The sequence below is a fragment of the Vulpes lagopus genome, chromosome 3 (assembly GCF_018345385.1).
Source record: "Vulpes lagopus strain Blue_001 chromosome 3, ASM1834538v1, whole genome shotgun sequence".
Lineage (NCBI taxonomy): Eukaryota > Metazoa > Chordata > Mammalia > Carnivora > Canidae > Vulpes > Vulpes lagopus.
In genome coordinates, this window is record NC_054826.1 from 119,258,694 (window position 1) to 119,286,346 (window position 27,653).

General features: G+C 43.2%; 1 protein-coding gene across 1 annotated transcript in view; it reads left to right on the forward strand.

Moving 5' to 3' along the window:
- CPPED1 (calcineurin like phosphoesterase domain containing 1) overlaps window positions 1-26,046 on the forward strand; it is a 105,707-nt gene extending 79,661 nt beyond the window's left edge. Inside the window, exon 4 of the mRNA XM_041748729.1 lies at window positions 24,401-26,046. Within this exon, the coding sequence (XP_041604663.1) occupies window positions 24,401-24,630 (230 nt within the window). The 3' untranslated portion in view covers window positions 24,631-26,046. The remainder of the gene's footprint in view (window positions 1-24,400) is intronic.
- Window positions 26,047-27,653: the final 1,607 nt, after the last annotated feature.

Sequence of the window (27,653 nt, forward strand, 5' to 3'; positions counted from 1 at the left end):
CAGCATTCTTAGTGAAATCATTGAGCAAAACTGTACCCACCCTGACTACCCACCTCCTTTCTTTATATGGGGTGGATAAACACATCGTAGATAAATACAAATGCAGCTTTTACTTATTTAAGCCACTGACAGCTGACTGTGGTTCTGACACATCTGGGGGCAGAAAGGAGAGGCATCCGGGAAGGCAGGCAGTCTCAAAGACCGTCCTAAGGGTAGAGAGCTGCGAAGGCTGTGAGCAGGCCCTAGCCAGAAACAGTAGGCGTACGGCCTGCATCCCTGGAGGTGACTGTGCATGCTGGCCCGGGGAAGCCCATAAGAGGAGGAGCAGGCACTGGGGGGTGAAAGAAGTGCGTGAGTCACGTCTGCTGGCAGGGAGATGGCTGGGAAGTGGCTTGGAGTCATCAGCGAGTGGGGTGGCCGAGGTCAGAGAGGCAGTGCTTACCCCGGGGGACAACAAGGGTGTGGACAGAGCCCAGGGAAGACCACCGTCAAGGGACTCTTGGAAAAGGACACTCATTCGGCACATGCCGCGCTCCAATCTACCCTCTTGTCATCAGACTTTCTCCAGTTATTGAAATGGAGGCCGACTTTTGTAAGGTCCTGATGTTTCAGCGGCTGCAGCTCTGCTCCACGACCTCCCTGGCTCAAGTCCAAGCTGGAGCACTATCTCCCCAGCACATTTCATCCTCGACACCCTGCAAAACATCTCCCTCCCGCAGCGTCTTGCCACCTCTGTCTGCCTCCCTCGAGTATTTTTGGACGGATTTCCAGTTTGATGCATGAACATGCCGTCAGTCAAAATAGTCTTTTTAATGAGCCTCTTGTCCTGACAGCTGTGTTTAAGATAGGGCATGGAAGCCGGGTAATGGAAATCTAGAAAATTGTCCATTCTGGATTGAAACCCTAATGTGTGCCCCGCACTGCATCTCACACACAAGCCCGCCATCTTCTTTTAAAAATAAAGAGGAAATTATGAATAGTGAAAAAAGATGTAATTTGTGCAAAAGAAAAAAAAAGATCTTCAGATACTCAGAGAAGGATGAGAGGAAGGTGTAATTATTGAACACTCCCTGAATACCACATGCGGCTTCCTGCCGTGCAACCTTGGGCATGGCTCTGAGTGTCACTTGATCTTCCAAGTGACCCTGGGGGGCAGGGGGTGGCCGATATTAGCCCTGACTTCCAAAAGGGGGAACTGAGGCTCAGGGAGGTTGATGGAGATGCTACACTCACACAGCTTGGTTGTAGCAGACTGAGGTTCAGGCCCGCATTCTCCTGACCCCTACCTCAAGCTGCCACTACTCTTTTGGTATCCAAACACTAGTATAAGTAAAATGCAGCCCTCCTCTTGCATATTCCACACAGGTTTTGAATTTCTGCGTCATCAGGAAGGGGAAAAATTCAATTAAAAAGTTGAGCATAGCCTCCCCTGTAAATAAATATGAAGTGAGTTTGAATTTTGTAGAAGACTAATTAATTCTCGAGTCCAGAGTGGGAAGTGGGGCTCTGGTGCAGCCTATACTCCCCAAGCTTTGGATGTGAAGGCAGCCAGGCACTGGCAGGCCTCGGAAAGGAATGATTTCCCAGCAGTGCTGCTCTGTGCCCTGGATCGTAAAAGCTCACGTGCTCCCAAAGGCAGGGGAGGCTCATGTCCTATTTAAGTGTAAGTAGGTCCAGTGGGTAGAAGTGGAAACATCATGTTATAAACAGGACCTGAGCCCCTCTCCACCCCTCTGGGTTTTGGTGTGAGGACTCCGACCAGCAGCTCTCTCCCTATCTGCTCTTTGGGGCTTTTGTGGCAGAACCACTTCTAACCTGATTAAGCTGGAAATGCACAGCCTTTGGTACTCTCTGGACCACTTCTGTGCCATCAAGAGTTATAGTTTCACACACACCCCCCACCACCTTCTTGTGGTTTCAATTAAGAGGAGCCTGGAACAGGGAATAATATAATTTTTGTTTATTACTGAGTTGAGGCAAGAAAAGTTTAATTTCTTGAGAGGAGGAAATTAAAAAAAAAAAAAACTCTTGTGGTTTTAGAGTATGAATGAATTGACCTTGGGTGAAGGTCATAGGTCATTTCAGCAACTGGGCCATTAACTGCTACCCAATCAAAGAAATAAAAAGTAAGAATCCCAAGAGGAGGCTGTGTCCTTAAGACAAGCCAGATGTTTCATGTTATGTAAATCAGACATCTGGGCAAATGCCTGAGGTAACCAGATGTTTGCAGTTCCGTAGTGCCCAAAGGAGAAGGAGAGGCACGACCCCAGGCCCCAGCAATGGCCCTGCCCAGGAACGCCTGGTGACATGGTAATGAAGTTGTCACCAGCCATCTGTGGCTGCCCACCCCCCATCAGCAGGCTGGGTCCCAGCTCCTGGAGGAGATGATGCAGCCTTCCCCTGAGGTCAGATTGTGCAGAGGCAGGGCCTCTCAGCTTAGGTGATCCATACACTGGGAGTCTTTCCTTTTGCTAATAATCCTACAGCAAACAGGTACAGATGGGCTCCTCCCCTGAGACCCACCAGAATGATGGCTACAAGACTCTTCCTTCCCAGGAGTGGTTTGCTCCAGGTCCCCAGGGCTCCCTGAGAAGCTGTGCTAACTCTGAGTTTCTGCATGTGCCTGAGCAGTCTGCAGAGCTGAAAGGAGCTGAACCCCACCTGGCCTCCCAGTTTAGAATGATCATCTAACAGCCTAGATGTTTATGTACTAGAAATACAGTTTTCAGGATTTTATAGAGTGGGTCTGAGATAGAGCTGTATATCCTGGGTGGTACAGTTGAAAGATAGACTATTGAGTGAATAAAGGCAAGTTGCATATCTATAGATAGCGTATCCCATTTTTGTGAAGTTGTGTCTATTTGTATAAATGTGTATTGCTGTAGATCTATATCTAATACCTGTATTACCAGTATAGACATTTAAATTATGTGGGAAGAGAAAGTTAAAGAGATTTTCCTGCCCCTCCTTTTTTTCATGCTCTATATTTTTACAACATTTGATTTTTATTTTAGCAAGTATGTATTGCTTTTTTTTCTTCTTTTTATTCAGAAATATTTTAAAGCTTACAGAAAAGTTGCAAGTAAAAAGAACACCTATATTCCTTTCACACAGATTTATCTAGCATTTTTACCCCCAGTTGCTTTATTTTTTTTATTTGTGAGAGATATTGCAAATATATATATACTTTTTTCTGATCTATTTGAGGGTAAGCTGCATGCATCATATGTGTTTGTTTTATTATCCCTTCTTACACAAAAAGAAGGCTACTGTATATGATTTTTGCACTTTATTCACATAATTTTTCTTGGTTGTCATTCCATATCAGTTCATGGAGATCTTCCTAACTCTTCCTTACAGCTGCACAGCGTGTGTACCAAAGCTTATTCAACTGCTCTCCTCTCCTGAGGCACGCATTATTTTTGAAGGCAGAAACACAATAAAGATAAATAGTGGAAGGGAAATTTTAAAACCACTGAAGAGAGCAAGCTGAAGCTCTTAATAGAAAGTCTTTGTTATTTGTAAAGTGGGTGGGGCTGTCGGAGAAATTAGGGGGCCAGGAGAGGAACCCTTGGGCAGAGAGAGTAATAGAGGCATCAGAAGGTCTAGCTGACCTCCTATATGTCAGTGTCCTAGGTCAGTATCCAGTGTCCAGTGTCCTAGGTCAGTGTCCAAGCAGAGCCTGAGGTTGGCAGACATGTGAGGGAGGCTCCCTGAAGCAGGGAAGCGAGGACCCAGGACAGGGCAAGGAGCAAAGTCAGCAAGGGTGTGTGCTCAGGATTTCAGCCTGATCCAGCCAGAGCTCCAGAGCAGGAATCACACCACTACAGAGATGGATGCTCCCCCTCCCCCCAGCTTGAGGCAGGGGGACCATGTCCCCCAGCTCCCACATACAGTAATCCTTTATAGGGATAGAGAAAAATGTAAAATAATACACAGAGTGAGGCTTGTTTACACTGCCTGGCCCATAGCAGGTCTTCAAAAAATGATAGCTATGACTGTTATGGTCATATTCCCTTTCTCTCCCCCACCACACCATAAGAGCTTTATTGACATGCCATACCATCAGCATACCATACAATTCACATATTAAATTGTACAATTCAGCAGTTTCAATCTATTCACAGAGTTGTGCATTCACCACTACAATGAATTGTAGAACATTTGCAGGACCCTATAAAGAAACCCTGCACCCTTCTGCAGCCACTCCCCTTTCCTCCCTCTCTGCCCTAGAAATCTACTTTCTCTCACCACAGATGTGTCCGTCTATTCTGAATATTTCATATAAAAGGAGTCCCATGCCACGTGGTCTGGGGGCTGGCCTTTTGTACTCTCATATCAGTCATTCATTGGCTGTGCCCCCCACCACAGCTTTGGTTCAGTCATTCAGGTCTTGGGAAGGGCCGCTGTGAGCAGTTAGCAGCCAACCCTCCTGGCACCAGCTGGACACACCAGCCTGGGAAGGGGCCTGGTAGGGACACTGACAGGATCTGCCAGAGTAAATCGTGTGAAAGGACTTATTTAAGAGTAAGAGGACAGGAATTATCCAGCATGATAAAACCAGGGAGGATAGCAGTTACTCAAAATATCTTGATAAATGTGTGTTGGACAGTCTCCCTCTTAGTCTTTGAAAGGCTCTGCCTCATAAGATCCCCAAGGAATGAAATCTCAGTGACCAAACTCTAACATCCTTGGTGGGAATTTAAGTTGCTTTCTTTCCTTATGGATCATTTGACAGTCATGTCAAAAGTCTAAGCTATGGGAATATGGAAGACTAAATTTTCCCCCTGAGATCAGGAATAACGAAAGCTTGCCTATTTTCACCATTCCTATGTAACAGCATATTGGAGGTTCCAGTCATTACAAAGAGCAGGGAAAAGCATAACAATCAGAAAAGAAGAAATAAAACTGTCCCTGTTTGCAGATGATATGATTATTTAGAGAATCCCTGGAATCTACAAAACAATTACTAGAATAAATGAATTTAGCAAGATCTCAGGGTATGAGGTTAATAGACACAAATGAAGTGTATTTTTACATACCACCAGCAAACACTTGTCAAATGAAATTACAAAAATAATTCAATTTGCAATAGCAGCAAAAAACATAAAATACCCAGGAATAACAAAGGACATGTAAGACCTCTGCCCTTTGTTGACATTAATTAAAGAAGACTTAAGTAAATAGAAAGATAGACCATGTTCATGGATTGGAAGACTTGTTAATAGGAGAGTTTCCCCAAATTGATCTCTAGATTCAACATAATACCAATAAAAATTCCTGAAGGTTAAGGTAGAATCTGCAAGCTGATTCTAAAATTCCTGTGGAAATGAAAGTTACCTATAGTAGCAAAATGGTTTTGGAAAAGAAGAACAACGTTGAAAGACCTACCCTACGTGATCTCAAGACAAACCATAAACCATGGATCAAAGCTGGCAGTTGGTATTAAAAGATAAACAGATTAATGGAACAGAAAAGTGAGTTTAGAAATAAACACAAACATATATATGGTTCATCACTTTTCATCAAGTGTGCTGAGGCAGTTCTGGAAATAACTGCAGGGTCCATCAGAAGTTGAATGGTAAACAAATTATAGGACATGAAATATTACAATGAAATATTACAATGAAATATTACTTGGCAATAAAATTACTTGGATGAACTCTTGCCACATACAGTAGTATGGAGGAGTCTTTCAAAATCATGCCTTCATGATTCTTTTCATGAAATATATCAAAGTTTTCAAAGTCAGGCTATGTGAAAGATGCCAGACAAAAAAAGAGTGTGTATTAAATGATTCCATTATATAAAATCCATATCAATCTATAGAAACAGAAAGCAAGGTGGACATTGCCTGGGCCAGGCTGGAGGGAAGGAGTGACTCCAAAGGAGCACAAGGCAACTTTCGGGAGTGGTGGATATGTTCATGATCTTGATCTTGGTGATGATTTCCATGAGTGTACGTGTGTTAAAACTGATCAAGTATATGAGGTTTACAGTTCTTCAATGATAACTTGACGCTGTGCCAAAAAAGTGGAGGTATTCTTTGACCTAGCGGTTCAACTTCCTTGTAAACTTTGGAAACTGTTGATCCTAGGGCTACTTTTTTATTTTATTTTATTTTATTTTATTTTATTTTTTGGTCTCTTTCTATATGTGGTGTAGTTATTTTCGCTCTGCCGAAGGGCCTTGTGTTTGTTATATGGTATTGATAATTCAGTGCTTCTATTAAAGAAATATTCAGTCATTTAATAATTGATATTAAAATGACTCTCATTCATTAGGAGCCTACTGTGTACAAGGCACAGTGAAAACTATTTCTCATAGCGGCAGCCTTACAGGGCAGCTGTGATTATCTCCATTTTTCAGGTAATGGAACTAAGGCCATTCAGTTAAAAAGAGCCAACACTAGAATTGGATTTCCACATCTGCCCCAGCCCAGAATGGTGCTGCTTAATATAGTAGCCACATGTGGCTGGTCCAAATTGAGGTGGGTTCTAAGTGTAAAGTGTAAAATACACACTGGATTTCCCAGACTTGGTATGAAAATAATGTAAAATTGGTAATATTTTATATATTGATTACATGTTGAAATATTTTAAATATAGTCTTTAAAACATATCATTAAAATTAATTTTACCTGTTACTGTTTACTTTTTTATTTATTTATTTTTTTAATTAACTTTTATTGGTGTTTAATTTACCAACATACAGAAAAACACCCAGTGCTCATCCCGTCAAGTGTCCACCTCAGTGCCCGTCACCCATTCCCCTCCAACACCCGCCCTCCTCCCCTTCCACCACCCCTAGTTCGTTTCCCCGAGTTAGGAGTCTTTATGTTCTGTCTCCCTTCCTGATATTTCCCAACATTTCTTTTCCCTTCCTTTATATTCCCTTTCACTATTATTCATATTCCCCAAATGAATGAGAACATACAGTTTGTCCTTCTCCGATTGACTTATTTCACTCAGCATAATACCCTCCAGTTCCATCCACGTTGAAGCAAATGGTGGGTATTTGTCGTTTCTAATTGCTGAGTAATATTCCATTGTATACATAAACCACATCTTCTTTATCCATTCATCTTTCGATGGACACCGAGGCTCCTTCCACAGTTTGGCTATTGTGGCCATTGCTGATAGAAACATCGGGGTGCAGGTGTCCCGACGTTTCATTGCATCTGAATCTTTGGGGTAAATCCCCAACAGTGCAATTGCTGGGTCGTAGGGCAGGTCTATTTTTAACTCTTTGAGGAACCTCCACACAGTTTTCCAGAGTGGCCGCACCAGTTCACATTCCCACCAACAGTGTAAGAGGGTTCCCTTTTCTCCGCATCCTCTCCAACATTTGTTGTTTCCTGCCTTGTTAATTTTCCCCATTCTCACTGGTGTGAGGTGGTATCTCATTGTGGTTTTGATTTGTATTTCCCTGATGGCAAGTGATGCAGAGCATTTTCTCATGTGCATGTTGGCCATGTCCATGTCTTCCTCTGTGAGATTTCTCTTCATGTCTTTTGCCCATTTCATGATTGGATTGTTTGTTTCTTTGGTGTTGAGTTTAATAAGTTCTTTATAGATTTTGGAAACTAGCCCTTTATCTGATATGTCATTTGCAAATATCTTCTCCCATTCTGTAGGTTGTCTTTTAGTTTTGTTGACTGTATCCTTTGCTGTGCAAAAGCTTCTTATCTTGATGAAGTCCCAATAGTTCATTTTTGCTTTTGTTTCTTTTGCCTTCGTGGATGTATCTTGCAAGAAGTTACTGTGGCCAAGTTCAAAAAGGGTGTTGCCTGTGTTCTCCTCTAGGATTTTGATGGAATCTTGTCTCACATTTAGATCTCTCATCCATTTTGAGTTTATCTTTGTGTATGGTGAAAGAGAGTGGTCCAGTTTCATTCTTCTGCATGTGGATGTCCAATTTTCCCAGCACCATTTATTGAAGAGACTGTCTTTCTTCCAATGGATAGTCTTTCCTCCTTTATCGAATATTAGATGGCCGTACATTTCAGGGTCCACTTCTGGGTTCTCTATTCTGTTCCATTGATCTATGTGTCTGTTTTTGTGCCAGTACCACACTGTCTTGATGACCACAGCTTTGTAATACAACCTGAAATCTGGCATTGTGATGCCCCCAGCTAAGGTTTTCTTTTTTAAAATTCCCCTGGCGATTCGGGGTCTTTTCTGATTCCACACAAATCTTAAAATAATTTGTTCTAACTCTCTGAAGAAAGTCCATGGTATTTTGATAGGGATTGCATTAAACGTATAAATTGCCCTGGGTAACATTGACATTTTTACAATATTAATTCTGCCAATCCATGAGCATGGAATATTTTTCCATCTCTTTGTGTCTTCCTCAATTTCTTTCAGAAGTGTTCTATAGTTTTTAGGGTATAGATCTTTTACCTCTTTGGTTAGGTTTATTCCTAGGTATCTTATGCTTTTGGGTGCAATTGTAAATGGGATTGACTCCTTAATTTCTCTTTCTTCAGTCTCATTGTTAGTGTATAGAAATGCCATTGATTTCTGGGCATTGATTTTGTATCCTGCCACGCTACCAAATTGCTGTATGAGTTCTAGCAATCTGGGGGTGGAGGCTTTTGGGTTTTCTATGTAGAGTATCATGTCATCAGCGAAGAGGGAGAGTTTGACTTCTTCTTTGCCAATTTGAATGCCTTTAATGTCTTTTTGTTGTCTGATTGCTGAGGCGAGGACTTCCAGAACTATGTTGAACAGCAGTGGTGAGAGTGGACATCCCTGTCTTGTTCCTGATCTTAGGGGAAAGGCTCCCAGTGCTTCCCCATTGAGAATGATATTTGCTGTGGGCTTTTCGTAGATGGCTTTTAAGATGTCGAGGAAAGTTCCCTCTATCCCAACACTCTGAAGGGTTTTGATCAGGAATGGATGCTGTATTTTGTCAAATGCTTTCTCTGCATCTAATGAGAGTATCATATGGTTCTTGGTTTTTCTCTTGCTGATATGATGAATCACATTGATGGTTTTACGAGTGTTGAACCAGCCTTGTGTCCCAGGGATAAATCCTACTTGGTCATGGTGAATAATTTTCTTAATGTGTTGTTGGATCCTATTGGCTAGTATCTTGTTGAGAATTTTTGCATCCATGTTCATCAGGGATATTGGTCTGTAATTCTCCTTTTTGGTGGGGTCTTTGTCTGGTTTCGGAATTAAGGTGATGCTGGCCTCATAGAACGAATTTGGAAGTACTCCATCTCTTTCTATCTTTCCAAACAGCTTTAGTAGAATAGGTATGATTTCTTCTTTAAACGTTTGATAGAATTCCCCTGGGAAGCCATCTGGCCCTGGACTCTTGTGTCTTGGGAGGTTTTTGATGACTGCTTCAATTTCCTCCCTGGTTATTGGCCTGTTCAGGTTTTCTATTTCTTCCTGCTCCAGTTTTGGTAGTTTGTGGCTTTCCAGGAATGCGTCCATTTCTTCTAGATTTCCTAATTTATTGGCGTACAGCTGTTCATAATATGTTTTTGAAATCGTTTGTATTTCCTTGGTGTTGGTAGTGATGTCCCCTTTCTCATTCATGATTTTATTAATTTGAGTCTTCTCTCTCTTCTTTTTAATAAGGTTGGCTAATGGTTTATCTATCTTATTAATTCTTTCAAAGAACCAACTCCTGGTTCTGTTGATCTGTTCCACAGTTCTTTTGGTCTCGATATCATTGAGTTCTGCTCGAATTTTAATTAACTCTCTTCTTCTGCTGGGGGTGGGGTCTATTTGTTGCTTTTTCTCTAGTTCCTTTATGTGTAAGGTGAGCTTTTGAATTTGAGATCTTTCCAGTTTTTGAATGTATGCTTGTATTGCGATGTATTTCCCCCTCAGGACTGCTTTTGCTGCATCCCAAAGATTTTGAACGGTTGTATCTTCATTTTCATTAGTTTCCATGAATCTTTTTAATTCTTCCTTAATTTCCTGGTTGACCTTTTCATCTTTTAGCAGGATGGTCCTTAACCTCCACGTGTTTGTGGTCCTTCCATATTTCTTGTTGTGATTAAGTTCTAATTTCAAGGCATTATGGTCTGAGAATATACAGGGGACTATCCCGATCTTTTGGTATCGGTTCAGACCCGATTTGTGACCCAGTATGTGGTCTATTCTGGAGAAAGTTCCATGTGCACTTGAGAAGAATGTGTATTCAGTTGAGTTTGGATGTAAAGTTCTGTAGATATCTGTGAAATCCATCTGGTCCAGTGTATCATTTAAAGCTCTCGTTTCTTTGGAGATATTGTGCTTAGAAGACCTATCCAGGGTAGAAAGAGCTAGATTGAAGTCACCAAGTATAAGTGTATTATTATCAAGGTATTTCTTGAGTTTGGTTATTAATTGGTTTAAATATTTGGCAGCTCCCACATTCGGGGCATATATATTGAGGAGTGTTAAGTCCTCTTGTTGGATAAATCCTTTGAGTATGAGATAGTGTCCCTCTTCATCTCTCACTATAGTCTTCGGGGTAAATTTTAATTTATCTGATATAAGGATGGCAACCCCTGCTTTCTTTTGAGGACCATTTGAATGGTAAATGGTTCTCCAACCTTTTATTTTCAGGTTGTAGGTGTCCTTCTGTCTAAAATGAGTCTCTTGTAGACAGCAAATAGATGGGTCCTGCTTTTTTATCCAGTCTGAAACCCTGTGCCTTTTGATGGGGTCATTAAGCCCGTTCACATTCAGAGTTACTATTGATAGATATGAGTTTAGTGTCATCATATCTATTCAGTCCTTGTTTTTGTGGATTGTTCCACTGAACTTCTTCTTAAAGGGGAATTTTAAGAGTCCCCCTTAAAATTTCTTGCAGAGCTGGTTTGGAGGTTACATATTCTTTCAGTTCCTGCCTGTCTTGGAAACTCTTTATCTCTCCTTCCATTTTGAATGAAAGCCTTGCTGGGTAAAGTATTCTTGGTTGCATGTTCTTTTCATTTAGGACCCTGAATATATCCTGCCAGCCCTTTCTGGCCTGCCAGGTCTCTGTGGAGAGGTCTGCTGTTACCCTAATATTCCTCCCCATAAAAGTCAGGGACTTTTTTTCTCTTGCTGCTTTAAGGATCTTCTCCTTATCTTTGGAATTTGCAAGCTTCACTATTAAATGTCGAGGTGTTGAACGGTTTTTGTTGATTTTAGGGGGGGATCTCTCTATTTCCTGGATCTGAATGCCTGTTTCCCTTCCCAGATTCGGAAAGTTTTCAGCTAGGATTTGTTCAAATACATATTCTGGCCCTCTGTCCCTTTCGGCGCCCTCAGGAACCCCAATTAAACGTAGGTTTTTCTTCCTCAGGCTATCATTTATTTCCCTTAATCTATCCTCATGGTCTTTTAATTGCCTGTCTCTTTTTTCCTCAGTTTCCCTCTTTGCCATCAACTTGTCTTCTATGTCACTCACTCGTTCTTCCACCTCGTCAAGCCTCGTCGTTAGGACTTCTAGCTTGGATTGCATCTCATTTAATTGATTTTTAATTTCTGCCTGATTAGATCTAAATTCTGCAGTCATGAAGTCTCTTGAGTCCTTTATGGTTTTTTCTAGAGCCACCAGTAGCTGTAAAATAGTGCTTCTGAATTGGCTTTCTGACATTGAATTGTAATCCATATTTTGTAACTCTGTGGGAGTGTGGGCTGTTTCTGATTCTTTTTTTTGAGGGGTTTTCCTTCTAGTCATTTTGCTCAGTGCAGAGTGGCCAAAAACAAGTTGTATTGGGAAAAGGAGAAAAAGAGAGAGAAGGAAAGAAAAGAGAAAAAGAAAAAAGAGAAAGAAGAAAAAAATAGGGGAAAAAGAGAAGAAAAAGAAAGAAAAAGAAAGAAAGGAGAAAAAAGAAAAAAGGGGGGGTGGGGGAAGCAATCAGAAATCAAGAAGAAAGAGAGAAAAAAAAGCGCAAAACAAAACAAAAAAAAAAACAAAAACAAAAACAAAAACAAAAAAACAAAAAACAAAAAAAACCACGGGGGAGTATCTTCCGATTCTGTGTAGTTTAAGTCCCTTGACTTCCCTTGGAACTGGTCCGTCTCGCTGGTCTTCTGGGGGAGGGGCCTGCTGTGCTGATTCTCAGGTGTTGGCACTTGGGGGAGCTGCTCTGCCCCTACCTGGTGCAGGGCTCGGTGGGGGTTGTTGACCCCGTGAGGCCCCGGGAGGAAGCCACAGTGGCGGGGGCAGCTCTGGGACCCTGGAGTCAGCTCCCGCAGTAGCTCCGGGGCTCTCCGTCTGCAGGGCCTGGGGGCTCCGGGGCGGGGCCGCTGATCTGCTCAGCTCCAGGCAGGAGCGTCCTTGCTGTCCTGGGCCCTCCCGGCCTCTGCCTGTCCCGGGGGAGGCCGGATCCTGGGCTGTGTCCCGGCGCCCTGTGCTCCGGGGCCTGCGCTGTTGGATTCGCGCTCCCGCCCGCAGCCCCCTCCGCGGAGCCGCCGCCCGAGCCCCTCCGAGCTGTTCCCGGAGCCGCGCAGCCCCCTCCGCGCGGAGCTTCTTCCTCCGCCCGAGCCGCCGCCGCTGAGCTGTTCCCGGAGCCCCGCAGCCCCCTCCGCGGAGCCGCCGCCCGAGCCCCTCCGAGCTGCTCCGGGTCCCGCCGAGCGCTGCAGCCCTTAGGGAGCTCGGCGCATCTCCCGGGGCGCGGTTCCTCTGTTACTGTCCCAGGGAGCCCGAGGGCGTCCCCGCCTTTCTGGGGATCCTGCTCCAATTCCCGGGGAGCCCCTTTCCGCGGGGAAGGTTGGTGCAGCTCCTGCTCCTCCGGGACGGGGCTCTCCTGTCCTGGGGACACTCGCCCCGGCCTCAGCCCGGCTCCTCGGGGCCCCTCCCCCTTGGAGGCCTTTTGTTCCTTTATTTCTTTTTCCCCGTCTTCCTACCTTGATAGAAGCGTGAACTCTTCTCACTGTAGCGTTCCAGCTGGTCTCTCTTTAAATCTCAGGCCGAATTCGTAGGTTTTCAGGATGATTGGATGGTTTTCTAGGTAATTTGCTGAGGACAGGTGACCTGGAGACCCTACTCCTCCGCCATCTTGCCCCTCCCCCTGTTTACTTTTTTAAAAGCAGCTACTAGAAAATTTAAAATTACATGAGAGGCTCACATTATGTTTCTCTTGAGCAGGGCCACCCAGAGCTCTTTCCACTTCACATTGTCCATATAAAGGACAACCATAAAATTAATTCAGCAGCATAGATTTGTGTTTATTGAGTATAAACTGTAAGCTGGTTGAATTTTGTAATTTCTCTTATTGGCACATGCATTTCCTCTATAAGCCCATTAGACATTTAATTTCAAGCAAAGATTATCAGCACACAATTTTTTAAATGTTTTTGGATCTTAATGTTTGAGTTACTTTTTTTAGATGAAGGACGTGGACACTCTTACCTTCCAAGTAAATATAGAAATCTCTTTCTGACCATTCGTACAAATGCTCTTGTTTATTATATAATTGAGTAATTGTTTATAGAATAATTTTGTGTTCATGAAAGCAGTGTTCTCTGTTGGGCAAGTACACTTGTCTCCCCTGGTCAGAATCGCATTCATAGTTTTACAAACCACAAATTACTGTTCTCTTTGTTGTTTTCTTTATTTGTGAGAAGTACAGAAAATTCTAATTTTTTGAAGAACTGAGAAACTGTGGCTGAACCTTATCACCCAAATATATTTTTTTAAGACAGTATGCTTTTTTTTTTTCTCCCATTACTGGGGGTGACCCTCCTTTTCTTTTGTTAATAAAGTTTTATTGGATCATACCTATGCCCACATGTTTACATAACTCTGAATAGTGGCTGCTCTCAAGCTATGAAGGAAGGCAGATTGAATAGTTCCACACAGATTGCATGGCCTTAAAATATATATTTTATGATCCATTACAGAAAAAAATGTTTGTGGACCTCAGGTCAATCAAGTTACAAGCAATCCTCAAAAGAAGTTCCACGAGAATATCTTTAAGATCTCACTTCAGTTAATGGGAATTTGGGGTTGGGAACATTTGAACTTATGTGATGACATGCTCTGATGCTCTCACCGCAAGGAGGAGGAGGATGCAGACTTGAGCTTGGCGCCTCACTTGTCTCCATTCTAGCCAGTTGTCAGTCTGGGCCTACAGCCTCATGCCCCTGCCCTCCAGCAGAGCCGGATTCTGACCTGGAATCCTGGTACCACTCACTCCCCTGGAGAACGCACATAAGAATTTCTCCCATGTTGCAAATCTGGTGAGGATTCAAAAGCACAGAGAAGGAACAAGGGGTTCCTGTAGGTGGTGGGTCAGCAGGAGTTGTGGGGTGACAACCTACCTAGCTCCTGCTACCTCCTCATCTCTCATGCCCCATCTCTCATGTGCTTTTAGTTTCCCTCAACTTGGCAGGTGTTTGGTTAACAGCGCCAACTCTGGGGCCAGACCCCTGGACTCTGATCCCAGCCCTGCCGGACACTGGCCAAATGGGGCAAACTGTGGTATGTGTCCACATCTGTTTTCTTCACCTGCCAAATTGGGATAATAACTATGCCTTCTTTATAGGGAAACTGTGGGGCTCACACGATTTAAAAACATGTGTAGTGCTCTTCAGAACAATGTCTGATAGTGAGCGCTCCATAAATATCACTTATTATTATTATTACCACCAGAATCATTATCCTAGGAGCAGATGTGAACAAAGAACTGGCCAAAGGGGAGGACATGGGCCTGCAGTGTCACAATCCTTGGCACTTCCTACCTCTAAGGTAAAGGACAGAGAGAGCATCTGCTTCTGAGTCAGCCTTGATCCAGATACAAATCCTATCCGTGTGACCCCAAGCAAGTCCCTTAATCTCTCTGTGCTTCCTTACTTTTCTCACCTGCAAAAGAGGGTTAATATCTTCATGGGGATCCTTATGAAACTTACCTGAAATGACGCGTATGCAAAGTTCTCAGTTTAGGATGAGCATACAGTAAATAAGAACTACCAAACCCGGCTGTTATCACTTGCTACCTTTTATTAGGAATAGCTATTTATATTACTACCCAGCTGTAGGGCTTAAGCGCTCGGCTGCTAGGCATGATCAGTCTGGGTGCCCCCCTACACTCCAACAATGCCTCCATCAGCGGAGAGCTCCACCAGTGTTTATGCCTCACCCACAGAATGTGGAGCTAGCCTTTTCCTTTCTCCACGTTCCCAGGGGAACACTGGAGGGGAGATACCTGGCCAGGGGAACTTTGGTGGGGAGATACCTGCCCGTGGAACCTAAGGAGAGTGATTATACTGGAATCTAGAATTCCCAGATTGGCAACTCAAAACCCTAACCCAGTAGTGAAGAACCTTTTATTTATCTTATTTATTTATTTTTTAAGATTTTATTTATTCATTCTTGAGAGAGAGAGAGAGGCAGAGACACAGGCAGAGGGAGGAGCAGGCTCCACGCCGGGAGCCCGATGCAGGACCCGATCCTGGGTCTCCAGGATCATGCCCTGGGCTGAAGGCAGGCACCAAACCGCTGAGCCACCCGGGCTGTCCTGAAGAACCTTTTTGGGCCAGACCCTGATTTTGGATTAACAGCTGTGCCTCCCAGCCCTGCTTAAGAAACATCTGTCTGTGCCCCTTTGCCATGTGGCCTCCCCAGGCTCAAGGGCCCACCTCTCAGCTACCTGCTAATGAAATTCTTTACCTGCAGCACAGATTATCTGTACCTGTTTTCTGTCCGTTCATACCATTTTTTTTTTTTACTTTCCTTTTTTGTTTGTTTTTTTGTTTTTAATGAGTCACGTTTCTTTTTCCTTACCACCGAGGCAGAATAAATTGAGTGACTAATGATTTGCAACACAGTTTTCACTGTCACAGCTGGTGATGTAAAGATACATAGCATTTTCATAAATGTATACTCAGGATAAAAACAAAAGTGGTCCAATTCAAATTTGTTTGCACTTTCCAGGCTTAAGTAACACTAAAGCATTAAGGAAGCAAGTTTTTAATATTAAAATTGCGCTGGGGTACATCGCAATTTCCTGATTGATTTGAGGCAAGCTTCCAGTATTAGAATATTAAATTATATGGAGATTGCATTCCCATCCTCTGATTGATTTGAAATGAATTTGAATCAAGACAGCTTAAAAATAGCTTTTATAGTGTCTTTATGACTTGATACCACTGAGAAATAAATACCAGGCTCATGCCACAGAAGTTGTCCTCTGTTGATGTGCAGGGGCTGTCTTTTGCTTGGGAATTCTTCTGGCGGTAATTTAAAAAGATGCTTGTCATCTCCTTACAGCAGTTCATTATTCAGAAACAATCTATACGTAATACTCAATTAAGGAACCATAGAGGCATGTCGGCCACAGATGACTAATGAACAGCCAGGATGGAAATTCTGCACAACTCTTGAAAACACGGCTAAAATCAATCCCCCGTCAAGGAAACTGTGATTTATTAATGCATTCCTTACCTCCATTGAGTTGTGAATCAATGTGTCCCCACCAAAAGCTAATAGAAAGCAGAGACAGGTCCTCATGGCCTGTCAGCACAAAAGGGACAGGATTGTAACTCGGGCAGGAGACTGTACATTGCAGGGCCAGCACCTGGTGTCTGAGCCGCTGGCCCTGCCAGGGAGGGAGCCCCAGGGGTTGCTGAGCACCTGCTGGGTGCTTGTTGCCTATTTCCATGCTCTCCTTCAGACCTCTGTGCCACCCACGAGACTGGTGTTCATCGTGATTCATCTCACAAGGGAGGAAGTGGAGGCCTGCGAAGGTCAGCAGCCTGCCCAAGGTCCCTAAAGAACAAAGCCAGAGTCTGCAGGGCCCGTTCAACACTTGGGCTCTGACATGAGTTTTCCAGCTGCATAACTTTGTCCTTGTTTCTTCTCCTGGCCCCCCTAGCATCCTGCTCTGTTCTCCCTTCCAAGCCATCCTCTTTCCACTCCACCTCCATACTGTCCTGACTCGAGGGAGGATTTGGAGAACCTTGTCAGGCTTCAGAACTGTGAGACTTCCCAGGACATGGGAAATAGAAACTCCCTCTGTCAGCCACCAGGCACCTTCTGGCTCTGGTTCCATTCCGGGAGGAGGCTCGCTCATGTCCCTCCCCATGTCTCATTCCTTGTGTTTTGGTTGTCACTGGGCCCACCAGGAATAGCCCAGAGCCTTGAACTCAGCCTGAGAACTCGGCAGGATGGAGAGTTAACTCGTACCCTCCTCTGTTTGACACAGACTCCAGCTTCCTGCCTGACCATCCCTTTGCACACTTGTTCATTGGCCACTCCACGGTTTCTGATTTAGGATTCCAAGATGTGAAGTTTCTTATTGTAATGGTGGGAGTGGGGTAGATCTCTTGCCAGGGGGGAGGACGTTCTGAACAGAATGGCCCTGCTCACTGACAGTCTCTTTCATCTTTATTGCTAGTCCTCTTAGGTGTCCTTGCTAATGCCACAATCCTCATATGGTCACATATGCTGTGACTTGGGACATTAACAACAAACGGTGAGCCCTGAAGGGCTCGCAGTGGGAAGATGGATAGCACACACGTAGCAGACCAGCGCAGCTGTCCCGGGTCCACTGAGATCTGCTCTGGAAGTTCTGCAGGTCACTCGAACATCCCCGTTAATGCTCCTGTCTCTGTGGACGCCAATAAATACGGTGTGAAACTTGAACAGAAATGAGTTTTTACAGCTAATTACGGCTAATGCAAGCCACATTGAAAATTGCCAAACATTCCTTCCAGAATATTACCGTTTGCAACTGTGAATTAGGCATAAAGACCCAAATTCCACGCACATAATCTAGTACACCACAAAATAATAATAACACTAAGTGGTTTCCGTCTGGCCATGAGGAGCTCCCCGAGGCCTGTCTAACAGCACAGGCTCCCATTGGGCCTCTGGCAGCACAAGCCATGAAGCTTTGAAACCCCAGGAAGGCCGTGGAGGAAGCAGTCACTTCCAAGGTCCTCCAGTCTGTGTGGTCAGGACTGTTCAATTCTCCAGTTGTGGCGAGGACCCTCTGGGCACCTACCCGAGGCTTGGGCCCTGGTGTGGGGGCACCTCCATTCCATGCCTTCTGCCCCCCACCCCATCCATCTGGCATGCCACTTTCACGCTGTTCACAGCACCTTGATGCTTGTGTCCATGATCACTGATAACATCATACCACGGTACTAAAGAGTAGAAAGGGATGCCCCTTGCTAACCCCAGTCCCCCACCCTCCCCGAGAAGTCACCAGTGTGAGCAGTGGGAATGTATCCCACTTCAGCTGGGGGCTGCAAACACATGTGCACACAGCCTCTCATGCATATACTGTCTTTGTTTCACAAAACCAGGATCACACAGTACTTTTCTTTAACTTCTTGTTCATACTTAATAACATATTCCGTGCCTTTCAGTGCCAGCACATGTAAGTCTACTTCTGTTTAAAAATATACCTATGAGGGATTCCTGGGTGGCCCAGCAGTGGAGTGGCTGCCTTTGGTTCAGGGTGTGATCCTGGGGTTCTGAGATCGAGTCCCACATGGGCTTCTTGCAGGGAGCCTGCTTCTCCCTTTGCCTATGTCTCTGCGCCTCTCTCTCTCTCTCTCTCTCTCTCTCTCTCTCTCATGAGTAAATAAATAAAATCTTTAAAAAAAAAATACACCTTCGATCATTTACCCAGTCTCCCATAAATGAACTTCACAATCAGTGCCCCAGTGAACACAATACTGTGTATTTATGCTCCCAGACACAACACACCTTTTCTGGGTATGTCTGAAGGATAAAATTCTACAAAAGTGGTGGTGGTGGGTCAATTGGAACGCACGATGAAATGTGAGAGAATAGCACCTAATTACTCTCTGAAATGAGTTGTAGCTGTTTATATCCTCATAACAGTAAATGGAAGTAGCTGTTTCCCGCCACCCTTCACTGCTCTGAGTAGAGAAACCTGGGTGCCCTTTTTTCCCATCCCTAGGTGTGGACCTCAGCCAGCAGATGGCCACACCTGCCCACAGGTGTGTCCCTGTTCCTGCTGCAGGCCCCCTGCAGGGCCCTGGCGGCTGTGGTCACAGTGCTCTGTTGAGTCTCCCAGAAGCAGCTGCTGTAAATATTTTGAACACATTTCCTTCAGACCTTTTTGAATCCTTGTCAAATGCAAACAGTTCCATCACCACAAGGATCCTTCCTGCCCCACTTCCATAGCCACTCCCGCTCCCAACTCCCTCTCCACCTCTGTGCCTAACTCCTAGCAACTGTTATCTATAATTTAGTCATTTCAGGAATACTACATAAATGGGATCATACAGGATGGAACCTTTTGGGTTTGGCTTTTTTAGATGAGTAAGCTTTCCTTGAAGTATATTCCAGTTTGGTGTATCAATCATTCATTCCTTTTTTTATTGCTGGGTGGTATTCCATGGTGTGGATGTACCACAGTGCAACCTTTGAAGGACATTTATGTTGGCTATTACAAAATAAAACTACTGTATACATCCATGTGCAGATATTTGAATGTAAGTTTTCATTTCTCCGGGATAAATGTCCAGGAGTTCTGTTGCTGGGTCATACGGCAAATGCAAGTTTTGTAAGAAACTGCCAGACTATTTCCCAGAGTTGCTGTACCACTTTGCATTCCCACCAGCACTGTAGGAGTGATCCAGTTTCTAGAGCCAGCATTTGGTGTTGGGAACATTTTAAAATTTGGTGTTTGATGCTTTTGGTTTTTATAGTCCTTGCAATTTTTTCCCTCTGCCTCTTTGCTGATTGAAATCTACATATTCCATTTATGTTATTTTGGAAATTATCCGTATGGTTTTTTTAAATAAGCTTTTTAATTTCAGTATAATTTCAAATTTACATAAAAGTTACAAAGATAATACAGAGACTTCCCATATACCCTGTCCCTGCCTTCCCTCATTATTAATATCTTACGCTAGTAGGGTACATTTGCTACAATTAATGAATGGATATTGCTACAGTTTTATTATTGAAAGTCTATAATCAGGTACCCTTAGTCTTTACCTAATGTCCTCTTTCTGCTCCAGGATCCCATCTGGCATAGCACTCCTCACTTAGGCATCACACCTCCTTAGTCTCCTCTGGGCTGTGACAGTTTCTCAGACTTCCTTGTTTTTGATGCCCTTGACAGTTTCAAGAAGTTCTGGTCAGGTATTTTGTAGAATGTCTCTTTATGGGGATTGGTTTGATGGTTTTCTCATGCTGGGAGTCATGGATTGGGGGTAGGGAGAGAAGACCACACAGGTGTAAAGTGCCGTTTTCATCACAATCATCAAAGTGCATCAAGGGTGCGTTCTAGCAACCTGACTTCCCATCCCTGTTGATGTTTAGCCTGTGTCTCCACTGTGAAGTTACTCTTGGAAGGAAGTCGGTATGCACAGTCCACACCGACGGGAGGATGGAGTTCTCCACCTCCTTGAGGGCGGAATATTGACATAAATTATTTGTTCTTATGTACAGGAGATTGATCTTTTTTTCCCATATTTATTTATTTTATGGACTCATAGATCTATTTGTTACACTTTATGTTATAATTCAGCACCAATTTATTTTATTGCCCAAATTGTTAAGCTTTGGCTGTGGGGAACTCTTTACTGTGTTCCTCTGACGGATCCATGTGAGTTTTTGAGTACCCCCTTACTTTCCAGCCCAGCAAGGTCCTCTAAGCTCATTTTGTAGGTTTCCTGCCCCAGCCCTACAGGCAGCCATTTCTCCAAGGATCTGTAGCTCCTTTTGTTGGAGAATGGTACCAGAAACCAAGATCTGGACACTAGGTGTGTTCATGACCAATATGTGCCCTTGTTTCTAGGCACTGACGGCTGACAGAGCAGGGGAATATGTGTCTGTATACAATCCTGCATGTGTACACATCTATAAATGTGTCTCTGTGTCATTATGTTTTTAACATGATATTAAGGCAAACATGAGTTCATACTGATTCTCCACCTCTGATCACTACCAAATGGGTCATTCTGGCGTCTGCCTCTTCCCATACATTGTTTTGCATTTTTTTATCGAGGCATATAATTTACATCACCCTTTTAAAGTCTAAAATTTGGCGGTTTTAATATATTCACAGGGTTATGCAGCCATCACCAGTGTTTGATTTCAGACTGTGCCATTCCACAAAGAAATGCTGTGCCCATTAGCAGTCACTCCCCCTTCGCCATGTCCCCCATCCCCTGGCAAACAAAGATGTCTGTCTCTGTGGATTTACCTGTTCTGGACATTTCATATAAATGGAATCCTAGAGTGTGAGGCCTTTTGTATCCAACTTCTTTCACTGAGCATGATGTTTTCGGGGTCAGTCCATGTTGGAGCCTATGTCAGCACTCTCCAGTCCTATAGATAGCTGAGTAATCTTCCATCATATGGATGTGCCACATTTTTTTCTTCCGTCAGTTCAAATGGACATTTAAGTTGCTTCTGCTCTTTGGGCTACTATGAATAATGCCGTTGAGAACATTCATGTACAGGTTTTTACATGGGTGTGTGTTTTCATTTCCACCTAGGAGTGGAACCGCTGGGTTACATGAAGCTGTAGGTTTAACATTTGAAGGAACTGCCAAAATGGTTTCCAGAATGGCTGCACCACTGTACATTTCCACCAGCACTCTACAAAGGTTCTAATGTCTCCAAATCTCTGTGAACACTTGTTATTTTCCATCTTTTTGATGATAGCCATCCTAGTGGATGTGAAGTGAAATCCCATTATGGTTTTGATTTGTGTTGCACTAATGATTAGTGACATTGACCATTTTTTCATGTTTTTCATATTCATCTCCATATTTTATGGATATTAGATCTTTATCAAATAGATGATTTGCAAATATTCTCTCCCACTCCATAGGCTATCTTTTCATGTTGTTGATAATGTTCTTTAACACACAAAAGTTTAAAATTTTGATGAAGTACAGTGTGCCTGTTTTTAATTTGGTTGCTTGTGCCCAAATGTTTTTAAGAGCCATGTTAATTAGGCATTTTTTTCCTAGCAGAATATAAAGTTACTCATTGTTTTCATCTTCCTTCCAAACATGATAATAGCTTTTATGTTATTTAATTATCCATTGAACTTCCTATCATGACATTCTTGAGTTTTAGTTTTACTTTTGCATTAAAAAAGGAGTTTTTCAAAGAAAATCAGTAGTTAATTAAATTAACCAAATATTTTTGTGTTTGCTCATCACTGTTTTTTAATATTTCATCCCTTCCTTGCTAAAATGTATCTCCTAATAATTCTTCCAGTGAAGGTTTGGAAGTGGTAAACTCTTCATCTTCATATTCCCCAGCATGTATTTATTTTGCCCTTTAACTTGAACGATGGTTTAGCTGGGCATAACATTTGAGGTTCATAGTTACTTGCCCTTAGCACTGGAAGGCATTACACTTTGATTCTCTTATGGCTGGGGTGCCTGCTATCTAATCACCATTCTTTTGTAGTATTTTTACCATGATACTTTTTTAGGGGTTTTTTGTTGTTGTTGTTGTTGGATGTTCCACAATATCAGCATGATACATATCAGTATGAATCAACTTTTATTTTCCTACCTAGTACTTTGTATCTGAAGACCCATATGTTTCTATTTTGGAAGATCCTCAACAATCATTTCTTCATTTGTAGGTAGCTCTTACTGTTATTTACTCCTTTCTCTTGTTCCACTGCCTCTTAAGCATCCATTGATACCTCTTAGTCCATTCTTTGGGTTCCTTGAACTGTGTATTCTTACTGCTTGTGTCTGAGTCTCTGTGTTGTCTTTTGATTCAGCGCCTCCATTCTGTCTTTTAGTTCACTGGCTTCCTTTTTGATTAGTGTCCAGTTTAGATTTATCTCATTTATTGAGAATTGTTTTGTGTTCTGTCTTTAATGGCCACTGTCTCTAAGCTTTCATTACCATTTATTCTCATTGAATTTATCCCAGTTTCATTTGATAACATCTGGTTCTTTTTTATAGATATCAGTCCTTTATTAAGGACTTTTTGATGCCCTAAACATACTCATTTTAAATATTTTTTCAGGCAGTTTTATATCATTCATTTCACCTGGAGTGCATTCATATTCCTGATTGAGGAGTCTATAGACTGCCCTAATTAGCATGAAATTTCTTCACAGGTGGTGAGATTTTTTTTTTTTTTTAAATTTCAGATTCAATTTGAGCAAGATGTCAGCTTTGGTTTTTCCTTCACTTTCCCTCTTGAGTAGCTTCTCCTTGTCTAGTGGTTTGGGTTACCTCCACCCCAGCCCTCACCTGGGGCCAGGTCTTACAGTCAAGCCTGAGGGCCCTTTCCCACTGTAGCACTGAGAAAACATGTCTCATTTCCTAGACTTGAGCCTGTGCCTGTCCTTCCTTCCTAGATCCACAGATTGCTACAAGCCCTAGCCCGTGCTTTTCTGGAGACAGCTCCAACCCAGCTCGCGAAAACCAATTATTAAATTTTAAGGAAATTTGTGAGCTTGTTGCTAAACAACCATTATTAAAAATTAAATTCTACAAACTCACTGTCAAATTATATTAAAAAGCAAAGGTAATAAATACTCAAAACTGATTATTTTCTAATTATCTTGCTACGTGTTATTATTACCATGCGGCCAAGGTTTCTCACAGCGTTTGTGTCCATGTAGAAGAAGCACCATTAATAATGTACAACCAGGCATCTCTTCCCACGTCTGGGCAGTGACATCACATTGGTAATTTGAAATCAGCCATGATCAGGGTGTTTACACCATAGAAATTAGTAAACATCACAAGTTGGTTCTCTTTTGTTTCCTGGAGTACTTGTTAAAAAACACCTGCACACCACTGCAGCAATGGTTTTCTGCATCCTTCTTCCATAAAGAAAGGTTTTCATCCCAACCCTCTTTCAAACAGGGGTCATGGCATAGAAACTCCTTGCAGTCTCTTACACTGTAGGAGCTTAACTCCCAGTAACACCATAACCCTGCTCATTACTCTGCCTTTCTGCCTTGTTTCTCATCCGCAGAGCTATATATATATTTTTTTGAGGCTACTTCTGTCCTTTGGTTTTCTTTTTTAGATTTTTATCCATCATGGCTCTTGAGTGTGGAGCGGAGGAGGTACATTAAATGTTGAGCATGCTGTGCTATCTTGATTAGAACTCCATAAACATTCCTTTTTGTAGACATTTAACTTCCATCATATGGCTGTTTATACAGGCCTCAAAATATTTCCTTCCGCTTCCTGTATCTCTCCCAAAGGCATTCACTTTATCTTCTCTCTTCTTGCTCCCTAGCACTTTCTTGTACTCATTATGACAAATGTGTTCATATGTTGTATCGATGAATTATCCTGGAGAGGATTCTGGATGTCACATATGTGGTCTTCTCATTTATTATGCACTGAGTAATATTATGCATTTAATTTCATAACATACTGCATTGCTCCCAGAAGGAAACCATGGGGTCCCCAGGTTCCCTAATTGGAAATCCTCGGCCCCCTAATGTCTTCTTCCCTCCCCCTCCCCGCAGGTGTCACCGCTGTGTTCTCAGGCCACTACCACCGGAATGCCGGGGGCACCTACCAGAACCTTGACATGGTAGTGTCATCTGCCATCGGATGCCAGCTGGGCCAGGACACCCACGGGCTCCGAGTCGTGGTGGTCACCGCCAAGAAAATTGTTCATCGGTACTACAGTTTGGATGAGCTGAGTGAGAAGGGCATAGAAGACGATCTCATGGGCCTGATGAAGGAAAAGTGACTGCCCCTGACAGTCTGTTCATAGTTAACTTTCACTGGTTTTTCACTTTGCTAGAAACCACACCTGTGTACCACTCCCTGTTGAAATAGAAAAGTACTCCAGGCAGATTTGTGCATTTATGTCCTTTTGTATAAACCAGAGGGCTGGGTCCTATCCTCCTATCCTAAATTACATACAATATAGAGCTGCCCTCCCTTAAATAAAAAAGAGAGGTGTGAGGGAAGCCTGAAATTAAAGGAATAAACAATATTAGAATCTCGATGCCTGGGTGTTTGAGTGAATCCTCCTAATGATGTGTTTCTCAGCTTGGCTTGTGAAATAGATTGTTTCCTGGTAACATTTTGGTAAATGTCTACCTGTCGACCTCCATCCCACCTGGATATCCAAGTATGGTCTTTGATAATTCCACAAACAAACTGCATCTGATTGTATTAAATTGTGTTCTTGACTCCCAAAATATATAGCAAAAGAAAGGCCATCACCTTTCCTTCCTAACAAAACAAATAATTGTGTCCCATTAGCAGAGCCACGCAGGAGGCTCTTTACAAGGAGCTGACTGAGCAGACAACATTTGCCATTGAATTTTTAGATTTCTGGTATTGTCGATGATGCAGTCGACACTAGTCAAAGTTGAATTCGCCTTTTGGGTGATGAGAAAAGCTTCATTGGCACATAAATCGGCCATCTCTAAAAACCTCATGCCAGAGACCAGAACTGAAGCCCCAAAGACCCACATCTCAGTTCACCAGCAGCACGTTTTGAGTTTGCTCCCGTTCGCATCCGATTGGCGCTGGAGCTCCACAGAATGGCCTTCTTGAGTGATGGGAATGGCCCTCCACTTATGAGGCTCTTCACTGCATCTACTTTGACAGAACAAGTGGGACTTGCTGCGAAGTTCTCGAAAGAAACAAAGCAGAAACTCTGGCAGGGCAAGAATGGTGCTTTCAGCCTTGTTACCTAAATAGGCACCAACTTGGTTAAATGAATGGGGGTAGTACCCCTTGACAAAGGAGCGTGGGTGGTTTAAAATCAGCATCATTTTTATGTGCTCTCCTTCACTGCTGCTTCTCTGCAGCTGCTTGCTGACCATAGTGTGATCTCATCCTTTGCCCTGGCGGCCAGGAAACCTAGGCACTCCGTCCTGCCGGGAAGATTTCACACGCCAGGCTGGAACAGGCAATCGTACCCCAATGACTGGTTACAAATGAACTGAAAAGTCCATTAAATCAAAAAGGATTTTCATATTAAAAAGTTTTAGTCAATGTAGCAAAACCATGCGAAATTAAATAGAAGGATAATTGGATACGTAAATTCATAAGCAACAAAAGCCAAGAAGTTAATTATACTACAGATCGGTGATGCATCGTAGCTCATTGTTATGTGGCACAAGAAAATTAAAGATTTTCAAAATTAGAACACTCTTGTTTTAATATTTTGCCACAGTCTTGCTTTGTGTTCATTGCTCTTGACAAAGGTGTGGATTTAAGGGGTCAGGAACAGGAGTTCAGTAAAAGGTAATAAGCCACGTGTCCGAGGCATGGGATGTGCTGACTTTCAGAATCAGATGCCAGGATTGTAAATACAGGTGTGGGGCTGCTGGGGGCCCAGGGAAGAGGAGTCCCAACAGACCAGCAAAGCCTTCTGTGTTATGGGACATGTGCAAGATGCTGTCAGTAGGCTGTGGCACTTGGGTTGGGGGAGAGGATCTGGAGATCATTAAAAGTAATGGAACTGAGACTTCTAGGTCTCCTTCCACACAAACCTAATATGTAAAAGAACTGTTTCAAAACACAGCAAAGATATGCTAAGAATAGGGAATCATAGGAAGTTCTCACCATTTTTTTTAAGTACCCAGCAGTATTCCTTAATGCCGGTTGGTTCAGAAAGAAATGATTTTGTAGATGAGCATGTATCATTCTGAGAATAGCTAATTACCAATACATTGACTTATGATTGCTTTTTCTTTTAAAAAAACACATTAAAAAATAAGTGCCTTATGCTGTTGAAAATAATAAAATACTCCATGATCGTAAGTACTATGGTTTTGAATGTTTATTATGTGCTAAGTACACTGTAAGTGCTTTGGCTCAGAGAGGTGGGGCCACTAGGCCAAGATCACAGCTCATCAGTGGGAAAGGAAGGAATGAGATGCAAGCAGTCCAGCTGTCCAGCCCATGCTCCTTAACACCATCCTCTCTTTCCTAGAAGACATTTTTCATGAAGGAGAGGGTTTGTACCAACTCCACCTGTGGCAATACTACAATATGAAGCACCTTTGACCACCTTTGCCGGCCAACAATGCAGTATTAGCTGGAAACCTTGAGACTTTTTTTTTTAATTTTAAAGATTTTATTTATTTATTCATGAGAGACACACAGAGAGAGAGGCAGAAACATAGGCAGAGGGTGAAGCAGGCTCCCCGCAGGGAGCCCGATGTGGGACTTGATCCCCAGACCAGGATCACACCCTGAGCCAAAAGCAGACGCTCAACCACTGAGCCACCCAGGCATCCCGCTGGAACTTGATCCCAGGGTTTGCAAAGCCCAGATGCCTCTTCTCTGATTGCACTAGATCCAGGGTGGCAAAGCTTGTCCAGATTGTTCAAGGCAGAGAATTTTCGCCAGAGGAGACTGGAAGACTAAAGTGGACTTCTAGGGCATAGCTCTGCCCACACCAGTAAATGTTTCATCAGATGATGCTGCCCCTTATACATCCCGCCCCTGGGGGGTAGGAAACCCTCAATGCAAGCATTGACCAATGCTCCCCTTCCAATCCATCGTTTTATTTTATTTTTAAAAAGCTTTCATTTTTATTTACTTATTTGGGAAACCTAGAGGGAGAGAGTATGAGCAGGGGGGAGGGGCAGAGGGAGAAGGAGGAGCAGACTCCCCACTGAGCAGGGAGCTACATGGGCCTCCATCCCAGGACCCTGAGATCACAACCCAAGCCCAAAGCAGACACTTAACCGACTGAGCCACCCAGGTGCCCTAATTCATCATTTTAATTGGGGAGGGAAATGGGGG